The sequence below is a fragment of the Gossypium hirsutum genome, chromosome D05 (genome assembly GCF_007990345.1).
Source record: "Gossypium hirsutum isolate 1008001.06 chromosome D05, Gossypium_hirsutum_v2.1, whole genome shotgun sequence".
NCBI classification, from domain to species: Eukaryota; Viridiplantae; Streptophyta; class Magnoliopsida; order Malvales; family Malvaceae; genus Gossypium; species Gossypium hirsutum.
Window position 1 is genome coordinate 25,092,994 of NC_053441.1, and position 18,538 is coordinate 25,111,531.

Below are 18,538 nucleotides of genomic sequence, written 5' to 3' on the forward strand. Positions count from 1 at the left end.
GGACAATTACGTGAGAAACAGATTAAGAGAATTATTTCAGACCCTTTAGATGGTAGCCGTCAAACCAAGAAACTTTTGAAAACCTAGACTTGCCAAAGAGGCAGACAGAAACGTGCTACGGTAGCAGACTTCTTGCAATCTTATAATATTAAATCCTATTTATTTATTCTTTAAATTTATATTTATATGGATAAAAATCAATATTAAATGTAATCATATTTTTTGATATTATAAGTCGAGTTAATTGCATCAAACATCTGCATATTGTGACTCCAATTTTAAATTGGTTCAAAACTTCAAAACATTTTAATTACATTCCCAAACAACCGATGTTATATATTAATAAGGTCTTTCCATTATTAAAATTATTAATCTAATCATTAAATGACGCATCAAATCTTATGTGACTAAATATAAAATGAAAATTCTAAAGAAAAATACAATATTTTCACGTAACTTTTAGAAGTAAAAACTAAACATAAAGTAAAACTGAAAAAAAAAATAGTGTATGATAAAGCTTTTATTAAAGTTTTGAAAATGTAAAACTCCTTACCTGAGTTCATATGATAACTCGAGCAAATGATGCTATATACATGAACTAAGAGCACTAAACTTGAACATCATCTAGTTCTGAAAAAATAAAAAGAATTGTGGGAATTTTCTCTGTGTTTTATTCCTCCCAAAATCAAGAACATATATACACGGTAAAATACAAAGATAGAAACCAAAATATTATCTCCTAAACTTTAGCATCTAATCTCCTAATTAAAAGAAAATAGATATTTACAAAAACTACCATACATATTTACAGAATTAATTCCAATAAGTTCACTTCATTTTAACCAAATTAAGCTCATTTTGGAGTGGCTCGTGTCATTTCCAAACTATCATCAAAGTTTGGTTGCAATCGGAGCGCATTTAGGACCCTTTCGGAGCAAAATAAACCAAATTAGGTGGTCTGAAGCAATTGTTTCGACAGACCACCTAATTTGGTCTAGTTTGCTCCAAAAGGTTCCTGAATGTGCCATGATTGCAACCAAAATTTGACGATAGCTTGGAAATGATTTGAACCACTTTAAAATGAGCTTAATTTGGTTAAAATGAAGTGAATTAGATGATGTTCAAGTTTAGTGCTCTTAGTTCATAAATATAACATCCTTTGCTCGATTTATCATACGAACTCGAGTGAGGGGATTTATAGAAAACCTTAAAACTAATATTTTTAAAACATCCATTTTACAATATTCAGTTTTTCTTAAAAATTTTCATCTTAATTCATGTCAGATAAGATTTGATGTGTCATTTAATTGTTAAATTAGTGATTTTCGTAATGGAAGGACCTAATTGATATAACATCAATAGTTTGAGGTGTAATTAGAATGATTTAAAGTTTAAGGACCAATTTAAAATGATGGTACTAGTTTAGGATGTTTGGTGCAATTAACTCTTATAAGTTTAAAATTATTTAGGGTAAACTATGCCCAAGGTCACTAAACTAGTAGTAAGTTTACATATTGGTCTCTCAATTTCAACAAAGTTATAAAATGCTCACTAAACTATTTGAAAGTTTTCATCGAAGTCATTAGGCTGTTAAAATTATTGTTGTACGATCTTCTCTGTTCACGTCACATGCACTAATCAGAAGCTCTAATTCCCTTTCTCTTTTACAATTCATTTATTTATGAAACATTTGTTATCATCACAAATCTATGAACTAAAATCCAAATAGCTTTCTCATTCGATCTTCGATACTGGCCATTAGATCGACTTGGATCTAATATATCTTCTTCTACTTGTCGATGGGTACTAATCTACTGTATCGATCGTCGAATCGCTGTTTAATGCTCACTAGTCGGGCTTTAAAAAAAAAGTCCTGTGACTTAAATAAAAACTTTCAAATAGTTCAATGACCATTTTATAATTTTTTGAAGTTGAGTGACCAAAAGGTAAACCTACTAATAGTTTAATGACCTTGGGTGTAGTTTATCCAATTATTTATATAGTAAATATAGTATTTTCCATTTCATTTCAAATTGACTAAAAATGAAGATTCAGCGCCACTTCGTTTCCGAGCAATGAATCCTATACGAAATCAAAAAGCTCCCGAATTTAAAGACGAAAAATAATGCAAGAGTTTTTTCATCTCTGAACCAAGAAAAAACCATACATCGCTTTATTTTTCGTTGATCTGATCCACCTTTATTTCAATAAAAATGGCCGAACAAATTAGCATTGCCAAATGCCCATCCTCTAAATCAACAACGACTGTATCCAGACGCAGATCCTTATGGCCGTCCGTTCTCCGTTGGATTCCGACATCTATCGACCACATCCTCGCCTCCGAGAAACGCCTTCTCTCCCTCGTCAAGTATGTAATTCTTCGATTTTGTTTGCTTATCATTTAATTTTTGAATTCTACAAGTTTACCTTCAAAAAGCTGGAACCTTTGATTTCACGTTACCTCAATTCTCATGTTTCAATCACCTTTTTTTTTTTTTTCCTTTTGTTCCTTTTCATTTGGATTACAATTGGGTTTATGTAAGTGGATTCTATTTTATTAATTTTGGTGGGAAAATTGGATAGGAATTCGATCGAATGAGCTGTTGAAAATTTCAGGACTTCATACGTGCAAGAACATGTGAATATAGGTTCAGGTCCATCTGTTCTAAAATTAGGTGGTTTCGTTCTTCGAGCAACTCGCCGAGGTTCGTAAATTAAGTTACATTTGATAGCAAAAAAGGCGCCCCAACACTTGTTTTGATACATGGATATGCTGCTTCTCAGGGTTTCTTTTTTAAGAGCTTTGATTATCTCGCCGAACATTTCCAGGTCATTGCCATTGATCAGCTTGGGCAAGCAGTAAGCTCCTTTTGTCTTAAAGCTAAACTGCACTAGTGGTAACTTCGATTCGATCAGTTCTCAGGTTCATTTATGGTTTACTAAACAAAATCCTTATGATGTGTTTGTTAAAAAGCAGCTAATGCCATGCATCCTGTATTTTGAGCTTGATATCACAATTCCATTATAGTTTCTTAGTCTTTTTTCACCTTTCTTTCCAGTTGGGGTGGACCGAGCAGGCCTAACTTACATGCAAAAGCACTGAAGGTTAGTGAGAGGAATTAAGAATCCCTTCATTTACTAGAAGTTCCTAAAGCAATTGCATACATTTTTCTCGTTGTTTCCGTGTTAATGATGCAGAAACTGAGGCATGGTTTGTTGATTCTTTTGAGGAACGGCGTAGAGTGAAAAATCTCAGTAACCTTATTATACTTGGACATTCTTTTGGAGGATATATTGCTTCTAAATATGCTCTCAAGGTGACTGCTTTTACTTGTTAAATGTTTCAACGGAACAAGTTGATACCACATTTTTTGGTTCTACAGCCTTACCTTTATTCTGTACTCTGTAGCACCCTGAGCACGTTCAGCACTTAATTTTAGTGGGACCTGCTGGATTTTCATCAGAACCAGATAGCAGTATTGAGTGGCTAACCCGCTTAAGAGAGACATGGAAAGGGGCAATTTTGAATCGTTTGTGGGAGTCTAATTTTACTCCTCAGAAGATTGTAAGATTTGTTTATCTTGTCCAATTTTCTAAGCCTAGAACCAGAAATCAAGGTCAGCTATTACACATTGCTCTGGACTGGTCTGCCAAAATTATATCATTAGAGAACTATTCTCTAAATGCATCTAGTAAGTTTGTTCACTGTTAGGAAAAAGGTGGTAACCTGTTGCTATTGAGAACTAAAATCTTATCTCTCCATCTGCTCCTATTTGGTTATTGCTTCTACCTTAAACTGTTGTTGGAATAATTTTGTGGGTCTCCTCTGTTTATATTGCTGTCAAAGTCCTCCTACCCCAATTTGATTTGTTTGATTTTGTATTTAGTTTCATTGATTGCTTTTGGAATGAAATAGTTTGATTGATTGCTCTGTGTTTTCTGGATGATTCTGTATGCAGAGGTTTAGGTCCCTGGGGTCCAAAGATTGTACACAAGTATACGGCTACTAGGTTTAATTCTAAAGATTCAGCTGATTTTGTACTGGCAGAGGAGCAGAATAAACTTCTGACAGGTTAGATTAGATTTTTAAGTTTGTGTATAGCTTATGTATAAGTAAATAATAGAGATATCTAACAACTGCTTTTTCCCTCTTCTTCATGGTTGAAGATTATGCATACCATATTTCCGCTGCCAAAGCAAGTGGAGAGCTGTGCTTAAAACATATATTCTCTTTTGGAGCATTACCTCGGGTGCCTCTTCTAAAAAGGCTTGGTTACACTGCTTGATATTTATTGGGTCCATTGCATTGGCTAATACATGCGTATTTATATTGATTTCTGTATAGACCTTTGAAAATACTATTTCTGCAATATCCTCACATTGACTTAAAAACATACTCTAGAATGCAAAATATGTATCTCTCTTGTTGCTCTTGGTACATTCCTGTAGATCCACAATAAAGAAGCAGGTATCGTTAACAACCATGAATTTATCTATGCATCAATTATATGAGAATAAAATAAAATAAAATAAAAAGAGAGTAATGCCCTTGTAATGTTCTCAAAGCTTCATTCTGGTGTAAAATGCCAGTGAATAGGCATACCTTCATTGCTAGCAGAGGATTATGATATAAGCGGTTCATTCATAAGTGCATGGCATCTAATCAAAACTAGGAGAATACACTTTTCAAAATTTGATGCTGACTAATTTAAGAGCCATATAATATGAACGACTAGCTTGTATCTAGCAACAAGAGGTGAGTTCAGGTTTTTAGAAGACACTACTAAGTTTCATATATACGGGACTGAAGATTGGGTGAACTATCAAGGAGCCCAAGACACTACTAAGGTTTGTTCACTTCTGCCATACATAAGAAGTCAACAGACGTTGTGCATTTTTCCATGTAAAGCTTTTATATTGGAACCTTAAATGGAGTAAGTTAGAACCCAAATGGCTATATCTTCCTGTCAGACTCCTTATCTTGGCTGCATTTCTGTCATATGCAGGGTGGACATTTCGTGTTCCTTGAAAACACAGAGGGATTCCATTCGGCCGTGTCATATGTGCATGTAGGAGATTTCTCTCACTTAACCCTGATACTCAACCCTTGCCTTAAGGCTTGGAATCAGCTTAGAATAAAGTATTGTAATTTCTTCACCCACACTTTTTTGTATAATACATAATCACGAGATTCCTTTGTTCTGTAACATTCTTTTTGGTCAATAAAACATTCTTTTCTTCCAACTTTTTATCGTATACATATTGGCTGTTGAGTTGTAGATTGTATCTTATATCTGGCTACTGGTTAATGGGAATTTCTGATTTAACTGATTGTATCATATATTTTTATTGTATTTAATTTTTATTCAACAAAAATGGGCGAAGGAAAACTGGAAAACTGTTTGGAGTTGGTTCAGTATCATGATGGGATTGAATGTGGGGGGGTTTAGGAGTGTTGAACCTTGTCCGAAGTCACGAGACACGTAAGGCCACTGTACTCTGTTGTTATTTCCATTATTTTATCTGTAACTATTTTCCTTTGGCAGAAATTAAAAAGTTGAGGCTGATACGGTGGGACCCGGAAACTCGAAACCATACAACTTTTCGTGTCATATCTATTATTTTGCACGCAGTAGTAATTTATTTCATTCACAAAGAGAAAGTGACATTAAGAAGAGTGGGCCACGATGGAAACTAGAAAATTTTTTTATTAAATTATAATTTTTATGATATTAAAAAAAAGTAATTTTATTATTTTAATAGATTATATCTTTATTATTTAAAAAAATAATTTAAAATTTTATAGTTTAGGGTTTTAATGAAATACTTAACGACTATTTCTACCATTCCCTTTCATTATCTTCACGTGTCTTTTACCGGTTATATGTTTTACTTTTTGGTGGGAACGACCTTCTTCATTCCGTACAAGGTAAAACTCCTTAAACGGTGCCGTTGAGTCAAAGCTAATACTACATTTTATGTTTATATATTTAAACATAATGGAATAGTTCGGCTAAAAGAAATAACTTTTAACATATAATGCAATAAAAAATAGAACAATATAATGATCACAAATGACATCGTTGGAGTTTGGGTGCGAAATAAATTTTTTTTTTTTTAAAAAGGAAAGAAGGAAGGAAAGTCTCAAATGGGGGAAGGTAAAGAGGTTGGATCAGCTGAAGAAGGAATTTTAAGTCCAACCCTACATCCTTCTAACATGAAAACGATATCTGCCATTGATGGTCTATCAAATGGATCTGTTGCAGTGCAAAGGAGTCCAACTTTGACACCTAACAAGAATTCTTCCCACTCTGATGATTCAGGGTCTAACTCAACCAACCCTGGTTCCAACAACTCCGAAATTTGCCCCTTTTGTAGTTGCTTCTTCACCCATTTCACTATGTCTTCATCTTGTGTGAACATTACCGGTTTTCTTCCTGTCAGGATTTCTAAAACTACGATGCCAAAACTGTACACGTCGGCTTCTTTGGATGGTTGTCCTGTTAATGAAGCTTCAGGTGCCATGTAGCCTAGTGAACCAACTGGGGTTGATGATGATGAAGCCTCTGCCGGGGTGGCTATTGTCAGCTTCTCGAGTCCGAATTCGGACAAATGAGCTTCAAAATCGGCATCGAAGAGTACGTTTTGGGGTTTGATATCACCATGAACTATTGATAAGGAGTGCAAAATCGCTAGGCCGCGAGCAATACCAAGTGCGATGAGATGACGCATTGGCCAATTCAACATATGTCCATCTTGGTGATTTGCCTCTTGGAGGAGGGTGCCTAGGTTTCCATTAGGCATGTAGTCATAAACAAGGAGCCTTAAGTCTGGTGGTCCGGCATAATAGCCTCGTAGAACCGTTATGTTTCGATGCTTTACCTTGCCAAGCAATTCGGCTTCTTTTCGAAATGTACATTCATCGATGGATCCATCAACAAGGCGACGGATTGATAGGACTGTTCCGTCTTGATAGGTCGCCTTGAACACAAGTCCATATCTTCCTCTGCTCATGACATTTTCCTCATCGAATTGCCTTGTTGCTTCTAATGTCTCTGCCAGCGTTATCTTGTTATTAAACATAACTAATTTCGGACCTCCATTTTCGCCGCCCCCACGATCCCTATCTGCTACCGAACTCGCACTGGCTGGACTTCTTTTCTTCTCCCCATTTCCCCATTCTCTGAGCCTCTTGCGCCAGCGTAAAAGGCCGTAAATATATCCACAACAGAACACTGCAACAAAGAAAGCTCCACCAGCAGCTATAACAATTAATAGAATCAGCTTCCTACGTTTTCTGTTTCTCACATTTGCACATTCTTTCTTCAATGGCTTACCACATAGTTCTCTGTTCATCGAAAACACGGAAGGATCATCGAAACGAGAACCGAGTGCACTCGGGATCTCACCTTCAAGACAGTTTCTTGACAAATTCAGGTGCTTCAAGCTAATCATGTTTGAAAGGCTTGATGGGATGGATCCACTCAAGTTATTTGATGAAAGATTCAAAGATGTTAGATTGGATAGTTTTGACAATAATTCTGGTATGTTCCCTGACAGGTGATTTCCATCCAGGAAAAGAGTAGTAATAGATGAAAATCTGGAGATTTCATCTGGGATTTCACCATCTAAATGATTCAAACCCAAATCAAGCTCTTTCAAATGAGATAATCGAGAGAGATCACCTGGGATATTGCCACTCAAACGATTCGAACGAAGCTGAAGTACTTCAAGATCAGAACAAGTATCAAGCTCCAAGGGAACCATACCTGAAACTCGATTAAAGCTGACCGAAAGCACAACCAATGACTGCAATAAACCATAGCTACTCGGAATCCGACCAGTGAATCCATTAGAACTGAGATTCAAGTACTGCAAATCAACCAAGTTGGTGAAACCTTCAGGAACATCACCAGACAACCTGTTTTCTTGAAAAGCAACAACCTGCAAACTTGGTAACCCGAAAAGCTCAATTGGCAGCTCTCCAGAAATCTGCTGCTTGCTAAAATCAAGAGAAGCTAATTTCATCATATTCCTAATACTCCCTGGAATCGCACCGGTAAATCCACAGGAACTTAAATTTAAAACCACCAAACTCAATAAATCCCCCAAACCAACAGGAATTTCTCCAGAAAATTTGTTATTGCTGAGGTTTAAAGTAGTTAAATTACTCAACCGCATTATATCTTCGGGGACCTTTCCGGTGAAATTATTTCCGCTCAAATTCAACGTTTCAAGCCCCGAAATGTTCCCAAACCCGTACGGGATTGACCCAGAAAATAGATTTCTCCCCAACGATAGACTTTTCAAGCTCTTCATTTGACTGAAAAAAATCGGCATTTGCCCGGAAAATCGGTTTCCTTCAAAATCGACGACCTTTAACGAGCCACACTGTAGGAGCTGAGTGGGAACCGAACCGGTCAACGAGTTGTTCGCCACTCTAAGATCTTCTAACTTAAAAAGGTTGCCTATTTCAACTGGTAATAAACCAGTGAAGAAGTTTCTAGAAATATCCAATATTCTCAACGTGGTCAAAGTGGTCAACCAAGAGGGAAAAACACCGTGGATTTTATTCTCGTGAAGGTCCAAAACCTCCAAAACTGCAACGCAACTTTGGTTATTTTGCGGCTTAACGAATTCCGTGAATTCATTAAATGCAAACTGCAGGATCCTCAACGACGGCGTAAAATTCCCCGACGATTTACAGAAAATGCTTTCGGGAACAGCACCGGAAAGTCTGTTATGCGATAATGCTAGCACTTGAAGATTCGGAACCGCACCGATACTTCCCGGAACAAGTCCTTTAAGCTTATTATCTTCTGCGCTTAAATGTACCAGCGAAGAGCAGTTCGCTATAGCCGACGGTAATGTACCATACAACTGGTTCGAGTCAAGCCAAAGGTACTGTAGTTCTTGGAGCTTGCCTATACTCGCCGGAATGCCACCGGAAAACCAGTTGTATGAGAAGTTGATAAGTTGGAGCTGAGACTGTGCCGAGAAATTCGACGGTAGTTCCCCGGAGAAATCGTTTGAGGATAAATCGAGGTACCGGAGGGACCAATGGAAATCGGAGGCGATTTTTCCGGTTAGATAATTATGAGCTACATTGAGGACTTGTAAATTGGTGAGGTTAAAAATGGAAGGCGGGAGGTTGCCGGAGAGTGAGTTGTAGTGCAAGTAAACAGCGCGTAAGAGAGCGCATTGGGCAAGAGCGTTAGGGATGGCGCCGTTGAAGTTGTTAGAATGGAGGTTTAATTTGCGGAGCTCACGTAAGTTGGATAATTGATCACTGAGTTGGCCACCGAGTTGGAGGCGAGGCAAATTGAGCTCGCGGACTCGGTTGTTGTAACAAACAATGCCACGCCAGTCGCAGGGAGCTGATGGCGTGAGCGCATCCCAGCCGTCGAGAGCACCAAGTGGGTCTTGGAAAACACTGCGTTTAAAGGACGTAAGCGCACGGATCTCCGCTAGAGTAACGGCACTGTGTTGTTGAGCGTAAGAAGATGGTACGACGACGTTGGAGATGAAGAAGGTAAGGGATAGAAGAATAATAGTAGCCGTTATTTCCATAGAGAAGAAATGGAAAGTACAAAAAAACTGAAAGAGTTTTTATCGTATACATATTGGCTGTTGAGTTGTAGATTGTATCTTATATCTGGCTACTGGTTAATGGGAATTTCTGATTTAACTGATTGTATCATATATTTTTATTGTATTTAATTTTTATTCAACAAAAATGGGCGAAGGAAAACTGGAAAACTGTTTGGAGTTGGTTCAGTATCATGATGGGATTGAATGTGGGGGGTTTAGGAGTGTTGAACCTTGTCCGAAGTCACGAGACACGTAAGGCCACTGTACTCTGTTGTTATTTCCGTTATTTTATCTGTAACTATTTTCCTTTGGCAGAAATTAAAAAGTTGAGGCTGATACGGTGGGACCCGGAAACTCGAAACCATACAACTTTTCGTGTCATATCTATTATTTTGCACGCAGTAGTAATTTATTTCATTCACAAAGAGAAAGTGACATTAAGAAGAGTGGGCCACGATGGAAACTAGAAAATTTTTTAATTAAATTATAATTTTTATGATATTAAAAAAAATAATTTTATTATTTTAATAGATTATATCTTTATTATTTAAAAAAATAATTTAAAATTTTATAGTTTAGGGTTTCAATTATATACTTAACGACTATTTTTACCATTCCCTTCATTATCTTCACGTGTCTTTTACAGGTTATATGTTTTACTTTTTGGTGGGAACGACCTTCTTCTTTCCGTACAAGGTAAAGCTCCTTAAACGGTGCCGTCGAGTCAAAACTAATACTACATTTTATGTTTATATATTTAAACATAACTCGCATATAGCATAGATGGAATAGTTTGGCTAAAAAAAAGAACTTTTAACATATAATGCAATAAAAAATAGAACAATATAATGATCACAAATGACATCGTTGGAGTTTGGGTGCGAAATAATTTTTTTTTTAAAAAAAAAAAGAAAGAATGAAGGAAAATCTCAAATGGGGGAAGGTAAAGAGGTTGGTTCTCTCTTGTTGCTCTTGGTACATTTCTGTAGATCCGCAATAAAGAAGCAGGTATCGTTAACAACCATGAATTCATCTATGCATCAATTATATGAGAAAAAAATAAAATAAAATAAAAAGAGAATAATGCCCTTGTAATGTTCTCAAAGCTTCACTCTGGTGTAAAATGCCAGTGAATAGGCATACCTTCATTGCTAGCAGAGGATTATGATATAAGCGGTTCATTCATAAGTGCATGGCATCTAATCAAAACTAGGGGAACACACTTTTCAAAATTTGATGCTGACTAATTTAAGAGCCATATAATATGAACGACTAGCTTGTATCTAGCAACAAGAGATGAGTTCAGGTTTTTAGAAGACACTACTAAGTTTCATTTCTTTTTTCTATCTTTTTTTTCTCTGAATAATGCATCTGAATGGAAAGTGCCAACAACATTTATATACGGGACTGAAGATTGGGTGAACTATCAAGGAGCCCAAGACACTACTAAGGTTTGTTCACTTCTGCCATACATAAGAAGTCAACAGACATTGTGCATTTTTCCATGTAAAGCTTTTATATTGGAACCTTAAATGGAGTAAGTTAGAACCCAAATGGCTATATCTTCCTGTCAGACTCCTTATCTTGGCTGCATTTCTGTCATATACAGGGTGGACATTTCGTGTTCCTTGAAAACACAGAGGGATTCCATTCGGCCGTGTCATCTGTGCATGTAGGAGATTTCTCTCACCTAACCCTGATACTCAACCCTTGCCTTAAGGCTTGGAATCAGCTTAGAATAAAGTATTGTAATTTCTTCACCCACACTTTTTTGTATAATACATAATCACGAGATTCCTTTGTTCTGTAACATTCTTTTTGGTCAATAAAACATTCTTTTCTTCCAACTTTTTATCGTATACATATTGGCTGTTGAGTTGTAGATTGTATCTTATATCTGGCTACTGGTTAATGGGAATTTCTGATTTAACTGATTGTATCATATATTTTTATTGTACTTTTAAGCGCATGGATCTCCGCTAGAGTAACGGCACTGTGTTGTTGAGCGTAAGAAGATGGTACGACGACGTTGGAGATGAAGAAGGTAAGGGAGAGAAGAATAATAGTAGCCGTTATTTCCATAGAGAAGAAATGGAAAGTACAAAAAAACTGAAAGAGTTTTTGGAAATGAAAGGATGGCAGAGATTCAGAGGGGGAGCGCGGTTAAGCGGAGACAGGAGGACTGACAGAAACGACGCCGTTTAAATTGGGCCAAAAGGAGAGAATCATTTAACCGGACTGTTGTGCTCACGAGGGGTTAGATCAGGTCAGTTGGTTTTGCTCTAATTGTTTTAATACTGTGTCTCACTAGATGCAACCCAAATTAATGCACTCTCAAGCCTTAACACAATTGAATGCTAGGAGAAAAAAAAAATCGCAATTATATATTTTGTTTATTCATTTTCTTATTTCAATTATGATAATTTGATTTTATAAAAAAAGTTATATTTAATTTCCATTAGAATTAAGTATTTTAAATGTATATTTAATTTAGTTATATATTATCATTGTTAAAGTTAATATATATAATTATAAATTTTAAATAGTTACAAAAATTAAAAGAGAAGACAAAATTAAAATATAATTATTGTTTATAATATTTTTTAAAAATAATAAACTTGCAACAAATGAGTTCTTAGTTTAATAGACAATTTTAAGGTTAAGAACTTATCTCGTATTTAAGTCTCGTGTAAATTATGTGTGGGTTATTAGTCATGTCTTACGGTATTTAGATCTTATATAGATTTATTTTGATATCGATATGCTTAGGTTATCAGATTGATTGTCATTTATAATGATTAATTCTAATTATAGTTATTCGGATCTACTATTTGTAATTGCAATGTGACTACTTGTAACTTCAAAAAAGTACATTTATTAATTATGTTATGTTTAACATATGATTGTATTAGAATATAAAATTATTTGCAATTTAATTCAGGCATAACGATAAATTTAATTCTTTACACTTACATCCTTATCAATTTGTCCCTTATTTTTTTGAGCTGAATTTGGTCATCAACAATTTAAAAAGAGTCAAATTTCGTATTATTTTTTAACGAAAATATTGACTAAAACATTAAGATTTTGAGCATGATAGCTCACATGGAAATCCACGTATACCTTATGTTAATTTTCTTGAATTTTTATTTTTTTGAATAATTTTATAATTTTTCAAATCCTTGGGTTATTAATAGATGGAATTCAACTAATTCAAAAAGTTAAAGGCTTGGATCCGCTTAATTCCACATGTACCTTAATTCCACATTAAAATTTTGAACATGGTAACTCACATGGCAATTCACGTGTACTTATCCATTAATTAGATTGATATAACTTGATTTGCTCATAAAAAGTTAAAAAGGCTTGGATCCGTTTAATTCCAATTCGAAAATCTTGAGCAAAAAACATTGAAATTCAAATTAATTTTAACTTGAAATAACTTAAATTTGTGTGTCAAACCTAAATGATAAAGCTCAAAATTATCCAAACTTGAAATGTCCCATCCTAAAAAAAACCCAACTTGTAAGCTTGAGTAAACATTATTTGAACTTAAAATGTTGAGAAAATTTTTTAAACTTAAATTGAATCGATCTAGATTAACTTGACTCAAAGTTAACTTAACTCGTGTGGTTGATAGGTCTAATTATATATAACGAATATCTTAATATCTCATTTAAATACTTTTATTTTCATTAAAAGAAAAAATAATTTAAATTCTAGTTAAAAAATTAAGTATGAAACCAAGCATAATGATCAAATTTATTTTACTGTATAATGATGAAATTCTAGTTAAAAAATCAAGTACTAATAGAGCTATTAATCTGTATAAAGAACTAAGAGGATATAAAAGCAATGAAAAGAAGAAAAGGTTATGGTGTCACAAGCAGGCGATTGTTGCTTTGATAATATATAATATGGATTGAAATTTTATAGTGAAAAGGATGAGAATATTAGGAGTGATGTAAAGATGGCAAGTGGGTAGTGATGATTTGGTGATTAAAAGGTGTAATAATAAAAAGGCATGAGGAAATGATTTGTTTACTCCATCAAAGTGCTTATAATTTATAAGGTTGTAGTAGTAATGATTTGGTTGAGCGGCGTTTATGGGGCTTATCATTACAAACCACCTGCGCTCTCCTCTTCACATCATTTCGTTTGCTATATAAAAATCATGCAATGGACGCCTTATATTGTTTTCTTAAGTTTGATTCACACCACCCCTGCTTTTGTGGATACTATAGGAATGCCTATGAACTCTAGATTAGGCATCAATTGATTCTAATGATTTAGTAATCGAATGTGATTACTTTTCGCAATAGAAATTGTTGTTCCAATAGGGTCGGAAGCGTGTAAATTATTGTACTAAAAAATCACACAAAGTTCAATTCCCAGGGAAGAGAGGTGGATCACATGGATCTCTTAAATACCAAGTCTTTCCTTAGACAGAATATCCCTTCTATAGTAATTTAATAGCACAATTAAATACTACTATTATACCCTCAAATATTGAAAGAAAAATAGGACAAGAAAGAACACAAGAGTTTTAACGAGGTTCGGTAAATTATACCTACGTCCTCGGGCACTAACACCAGATGATAACTTCACTATCTCCAAAATATTACAAACAAATAGAATTCCTTAAGAATTCTCAAATGGGAGAAGAGAGAAAACTAAGAGAGAAAGATTGGTTGGGATGGTTGAAATGAGAAATGGTTAGGCCTATTTATAGTTGAAGTTCAGGGACTAACTTGCAAATGGCCTAAAAAATTAGGGACCAAAATTGCAATTATCCCTTTCAACTTTAAACAACTTGCCAACTATTTTTTTTCTTTCGGTGCCAATTGCACCTCCCACCATTTTTGACTTTTCAACAATCTCCACCTTGAAGATTTGATTAGGATAATCACATCTTCACATACTTCCTTCAACTCCCCAAATTCGATAAAGCTATCTTTTGTAGTGCCTCCAAATGCGCTCTTAAGCGCCATACACCTAAAGGTGCTCAAATTCTCAGGATGTTAATCAAGTTCAAACAATGATTAAACTTGATTGTTGTTACCACCTTGGTCATCATATCTGCGGGATTATCTACTGTCGGAATCTTCTGAAGTAGAATTTTTCCTTTTTCAAAGACTTCCCGCACAAAGTGATATCTTACGTCGATATGCTTGGTTCTTGAATGATAGACTTGATTTTTCGCTAAATGAATAGCGCTCTGACTGTCACAATATAAACTTATGTGACTTTGAACAACTCCTAAGTCTTTCAACAATCCATTAAGCCAAATAGCCTCCTTAACAGCTTCTGTAACTGCCATATATTCTGCCTCTGTAGTAGACACAGCTACTGTAGACTGTAAGGTAGACTTCCAACTCACTGGGGCTTTCGCAAGAATAAACAGATACCCCATAGTTGAACGACGTTTATCTAAATCACCAGCAAAGTCGGAATCAACATATCCAACTACAAACTGACCAAGTGCTTCATCCTGTTCAAAAATTAAACCAACATCTACGGTTTTTCGAAGATACCGTAGAATCCATTTCACAGCTTGCCAATGTCCTTTTCCAGGGTCATGCATATACCTGCTCACAACTCCAACAGCTTGTGAAATGTCAGGCCTCGTACACACCATCGCATACATCAAACTCTCAACTGCATTAGCATATGGGACTTTCGCCATATATTCTCTTTCATCTTCAGTCTTCGGAGATAATTGAGCACTAAGTTTCAAATGAGAAGCAAGTGGGGTACTTACATGTTTTGTGTTTTCATTTACACCAAAACATTGTAATACCTTTTTCAGATATTGCTTCTGATTTAAATAGAGCTTGCCTCTCGGTCTATCTCTACTTATCTCCATGCCGAGAATCTTCTTGGCCTCACCTAGATCTTTCATCTCGAACTCTTGATTCAACTGAGCCTTCAGCTTATCTATCTCATTTTGGCTCTTCGAAGCGATTAACATATCATCAACATACAAGAGTAGATAAATGAAAGATCCGTCATGCAGCTTCTGCAAATATACACAATTGTCATATTTGCTTCTTGTGTACTTCTGCCTTATCATAAAGCTATCAAATCGCTTGAACCACTGCCTCGGGGATTGCTTCAATCCATATAGCGATTTGTTAAGCTTACAAACCCAATTTCTACCACCAGCATCTGTGTATCCTTCTGGTTGAGTCATATAGATCTCCTCTTCTAACTCACCATGCAAGAAAGCCGTCTTAACATCAAGTTGAGCTAGCTCCAAATTCAACTGTGCTACCAAGGCCAACAAAATTCTAATGGAGGAATGCTTCACAACAGGGGAAAATACATCATTGTAGTCAATTCCCTCCTTCTGAGCGTAGCCTTTAGCTATCAATCTTGCCTTGTAGCGAATATCCTTCTTGCTAGGAGATCCATCTTTCTTTGCGAATACCCACTTGCATCCGATTGCCCTTTTACCTTTCGGTAATTGCGCCAACTCCCAAGTATTGTTCTTCCGGAGAGACTGCATTTCTTCATCCATGGCGCTTTTCCATTTATCACTTTCTAAGCTTTGCATTACTTCTTGATAAGTGATAGGAATATCATCAACAACGGGAAGGGCGTAGGCCACCATATCTGTAAATCGAGCAGGTTTACGAATTTCTCTCCGTGGCCTTGCAACTGCAACTGGTTCTGGTGTACTTAGTGGTTCTTGGGTCAGAACCTCTTCAACCTCTAATTCCTCCATTGTGGCTGGAGAATTAGACTTATTAACTGGGCAAATCCCCATCTGCTCAAACTCCACCTGTTTTGGAGTACACTCCACCTGCTGTGGAGTATTGCTCGTCTGAATATCTTTATCTGCTACCTTTTTCAATGTGGCAGATTCATTAAAAGTAACATCTCTGCTACAGATCATTTTCTTTGTGCTTAAGCACCAAAGACGAAATCCCTTCACTCCAGAAGTGATTCCCATAAAGAGAGCTTTCTTTGCCCTCGGATATAACTTTGACTCCTTCACATGGTAATATGCAGTGGATCCAAGCACATGTAAGGAATCATAATCTGTAGCCGGTTTTCCAGACCATACCTCCATAGGAGTTTTTCTTTCTAATGCAGATGATGGCAAACGATTAACAAGATGGCCAGCGTATGTCACAGCCTCAGCCCAAAATTGCTTGCCCAACCCAGCATTGGACAACATACATCGAACTTTCTCAAGCAATGTTCGATTTATACGCTCTGCCAATCCATTCTGCTGTGGTGTATCCCTAACTGTGAAGTGTCGAACAATACCATACTCTTGGCACACATCGAAGAACGGATCACTTTTATATTCCCCTCCATTGTCCGTCCTAAGCCGCTTGATTTTCTTGCCAGTCTGGTTTTCGATCATAGTTTTCCATTTAAGAAAAACTTTAAGCACTTCATCCTTAGTTCTCATGGTATACACCCAAACTCTTCTGGAAAAGTCATCAACAAAAGTAACAAAGTAGTGTTTTCCTCCCAATAAAGGTGTCTTGGAAGGCCCCCACACATCTGAGTGAACATATTCCAAAATACCTTTTGTATTATGGATAGCAGTACCGAATTTCACTCTCTTTTGCTTTCCCAGAACACAGTGCTCACAAAATTTTAATTTGCAAGCCTTTGCACCTTTCAACAATCCTTGCTTTGCCAGAATTTGCAAGGATTTTTTGCTGGCATGTCCCAACTTCATATGCCACAAATGCATTGAGTCCAAGTCTTTGTTACCGGAAGCTGCAGCGACTGCTCCAATAACTGTACTACCTTGGTAGTAATACAAGTTATTTTTCCTGATGCCCTTCAATATCACAAGTGTGCCAGATGTCACTTTCAAAATCCCATCTCTCATAGTAACAACTGAACCATTGGATTCCAAGGCTCCCAATGAGATGAGATTTTTCTTCAAACTGGGCACATACCGAACATCAGTCAGAACTCTGGTTGATCCATCTTGATTCTTTAATTGGATTGAACCTATCCCAACAGTTTTACAGGCATTGTCATTGCCCATATAAACAACTCCTCCATTTAGTTCTACTAAATCAGAGAACCACTCCCGGTTAGGGGACATATGAAAGGTACAACCCGAATCCAATATCCACTCATCTGAATGGAACGACGATGATGATGCAACCAGTGATAGTTCAGAGTCACTAGTATCATGCTTTGCAACACAAGCATCTACAGCAGCTTTTCCCTTATTCTTCAGCTTTGGACAATTTTTCTTCCAGTGGCCTTTCTCATGACAAAAGGCACATTCATCTTTCCCGAGTCTGGACTTTGACTTTGATCTCCCCTTTTGAGTTTTCTTCCAAGTGTATGAACGACCTCGAACTACTAAAGCTTCTGTATCTCTGATTGAGTTTTTCTGTTTGTCCTTCTTTCTCTGTTCATAACTGTATAAGGCCGCACAGACTTCGCTCAGAGATATATCACTCCTGCCATGAAGTAGAGTAGTTTCTAGGAACTCAAACTCCTCAGGAAGTGACCCCAACAGCATCAAAGCCAAATCTTCATCTTTGAATGTCTCATCCATATTCAGCAAATCAGTGACTAACTGATTAAATTTGGTGATGTGATCATTCATTGTGATACTTGGGACGTATGTGAAGCGAAACAGTCTTTTCTTCAAGTGGAGCTTATTTTGACTGTTTTTCTTCAAAAATTTTTCTTCAAGTGCCACCCACAACTTATTTGCAGAAGTCTCCTTTGAAAAAGCATACCTCTGCTCTCGAGAAAGGCATGATCGAATTGTGCCACATGCCAACCGATTGATCGCCTTCCAATCTTTCTCCTGTACATCATCTGGTTTCTCTTTATCAATGGCAATGTCTAGACCCTGCTAAAAAAGGGCATCTAGAACCTCACTTTGCCACATACCAAAATGGCCCGTGCCAGCAAAGATCTCCACGGCCAATCTTGCATTTGCAATTGTCGGTCT

The 18,538-nt window shown here is 36.3% G+C and overlaps 1 protein-coding gene, 1 long non-coding RNA gene and 1 pseudogene across 2 annotated transcripts; 2 read left to right on the forward strand and 1 right to left on the reverse strand.

Annotated features, from left to right (window-relative positions):
- Positions 1-2,287: 2,287 nt before the first annotated feature.
- LOC107902575 (probable 1-acylglycerol-3-phosphate O-acyltransferase) lies at positions 2,288-4,484 on the forward strand (annotated as a pseudogene).
- Positions 4,485-6,010: 1,526 nt separating this feature from the next.
- Positions 6,011-10,028, reverse strand: LOC107902574 (probable LRR receptor-like serine/threonine-protein kinase At4g36180). The gene has a single exon (XM_016828732.2). The coding sequence runs from the start codon at positions 9,568-9,570 to the stop codon at positions 6,145-6,147; it is 3,426 nt and encodes a 1,141-aa protein (XP_016684221.2). The 5' UTR covers positions 9,571-10,028; the 3' UTR covers positions 6,011-6,144.
- A 524-nt stretch (positions 10,029-10,552) lies between these two features.
- Positions 10,553-11,438, forward strand: LOC107957588 (uncharacterized). The gene is made up of 2 exons (XR_005914088.1): positions 10,553-11,042; positions 11,201-11,438. It is a non-coding gene; the product is annotated as an uncharacterized lncRNA (long non-coding RNA).
- Positions 11,439-18,538: the final 7,100 nt, after the last annotated feature.

What these genes read in the sequence shown, in the direction of transcription:
- LOC107902574 (XM_016828732.2), bottom strand. Translation starts at nt 9,570, where the DNA reads ATGGAAATAACGGCTACTATTATTCTTCTATCCCTTACCTTCTTCATC.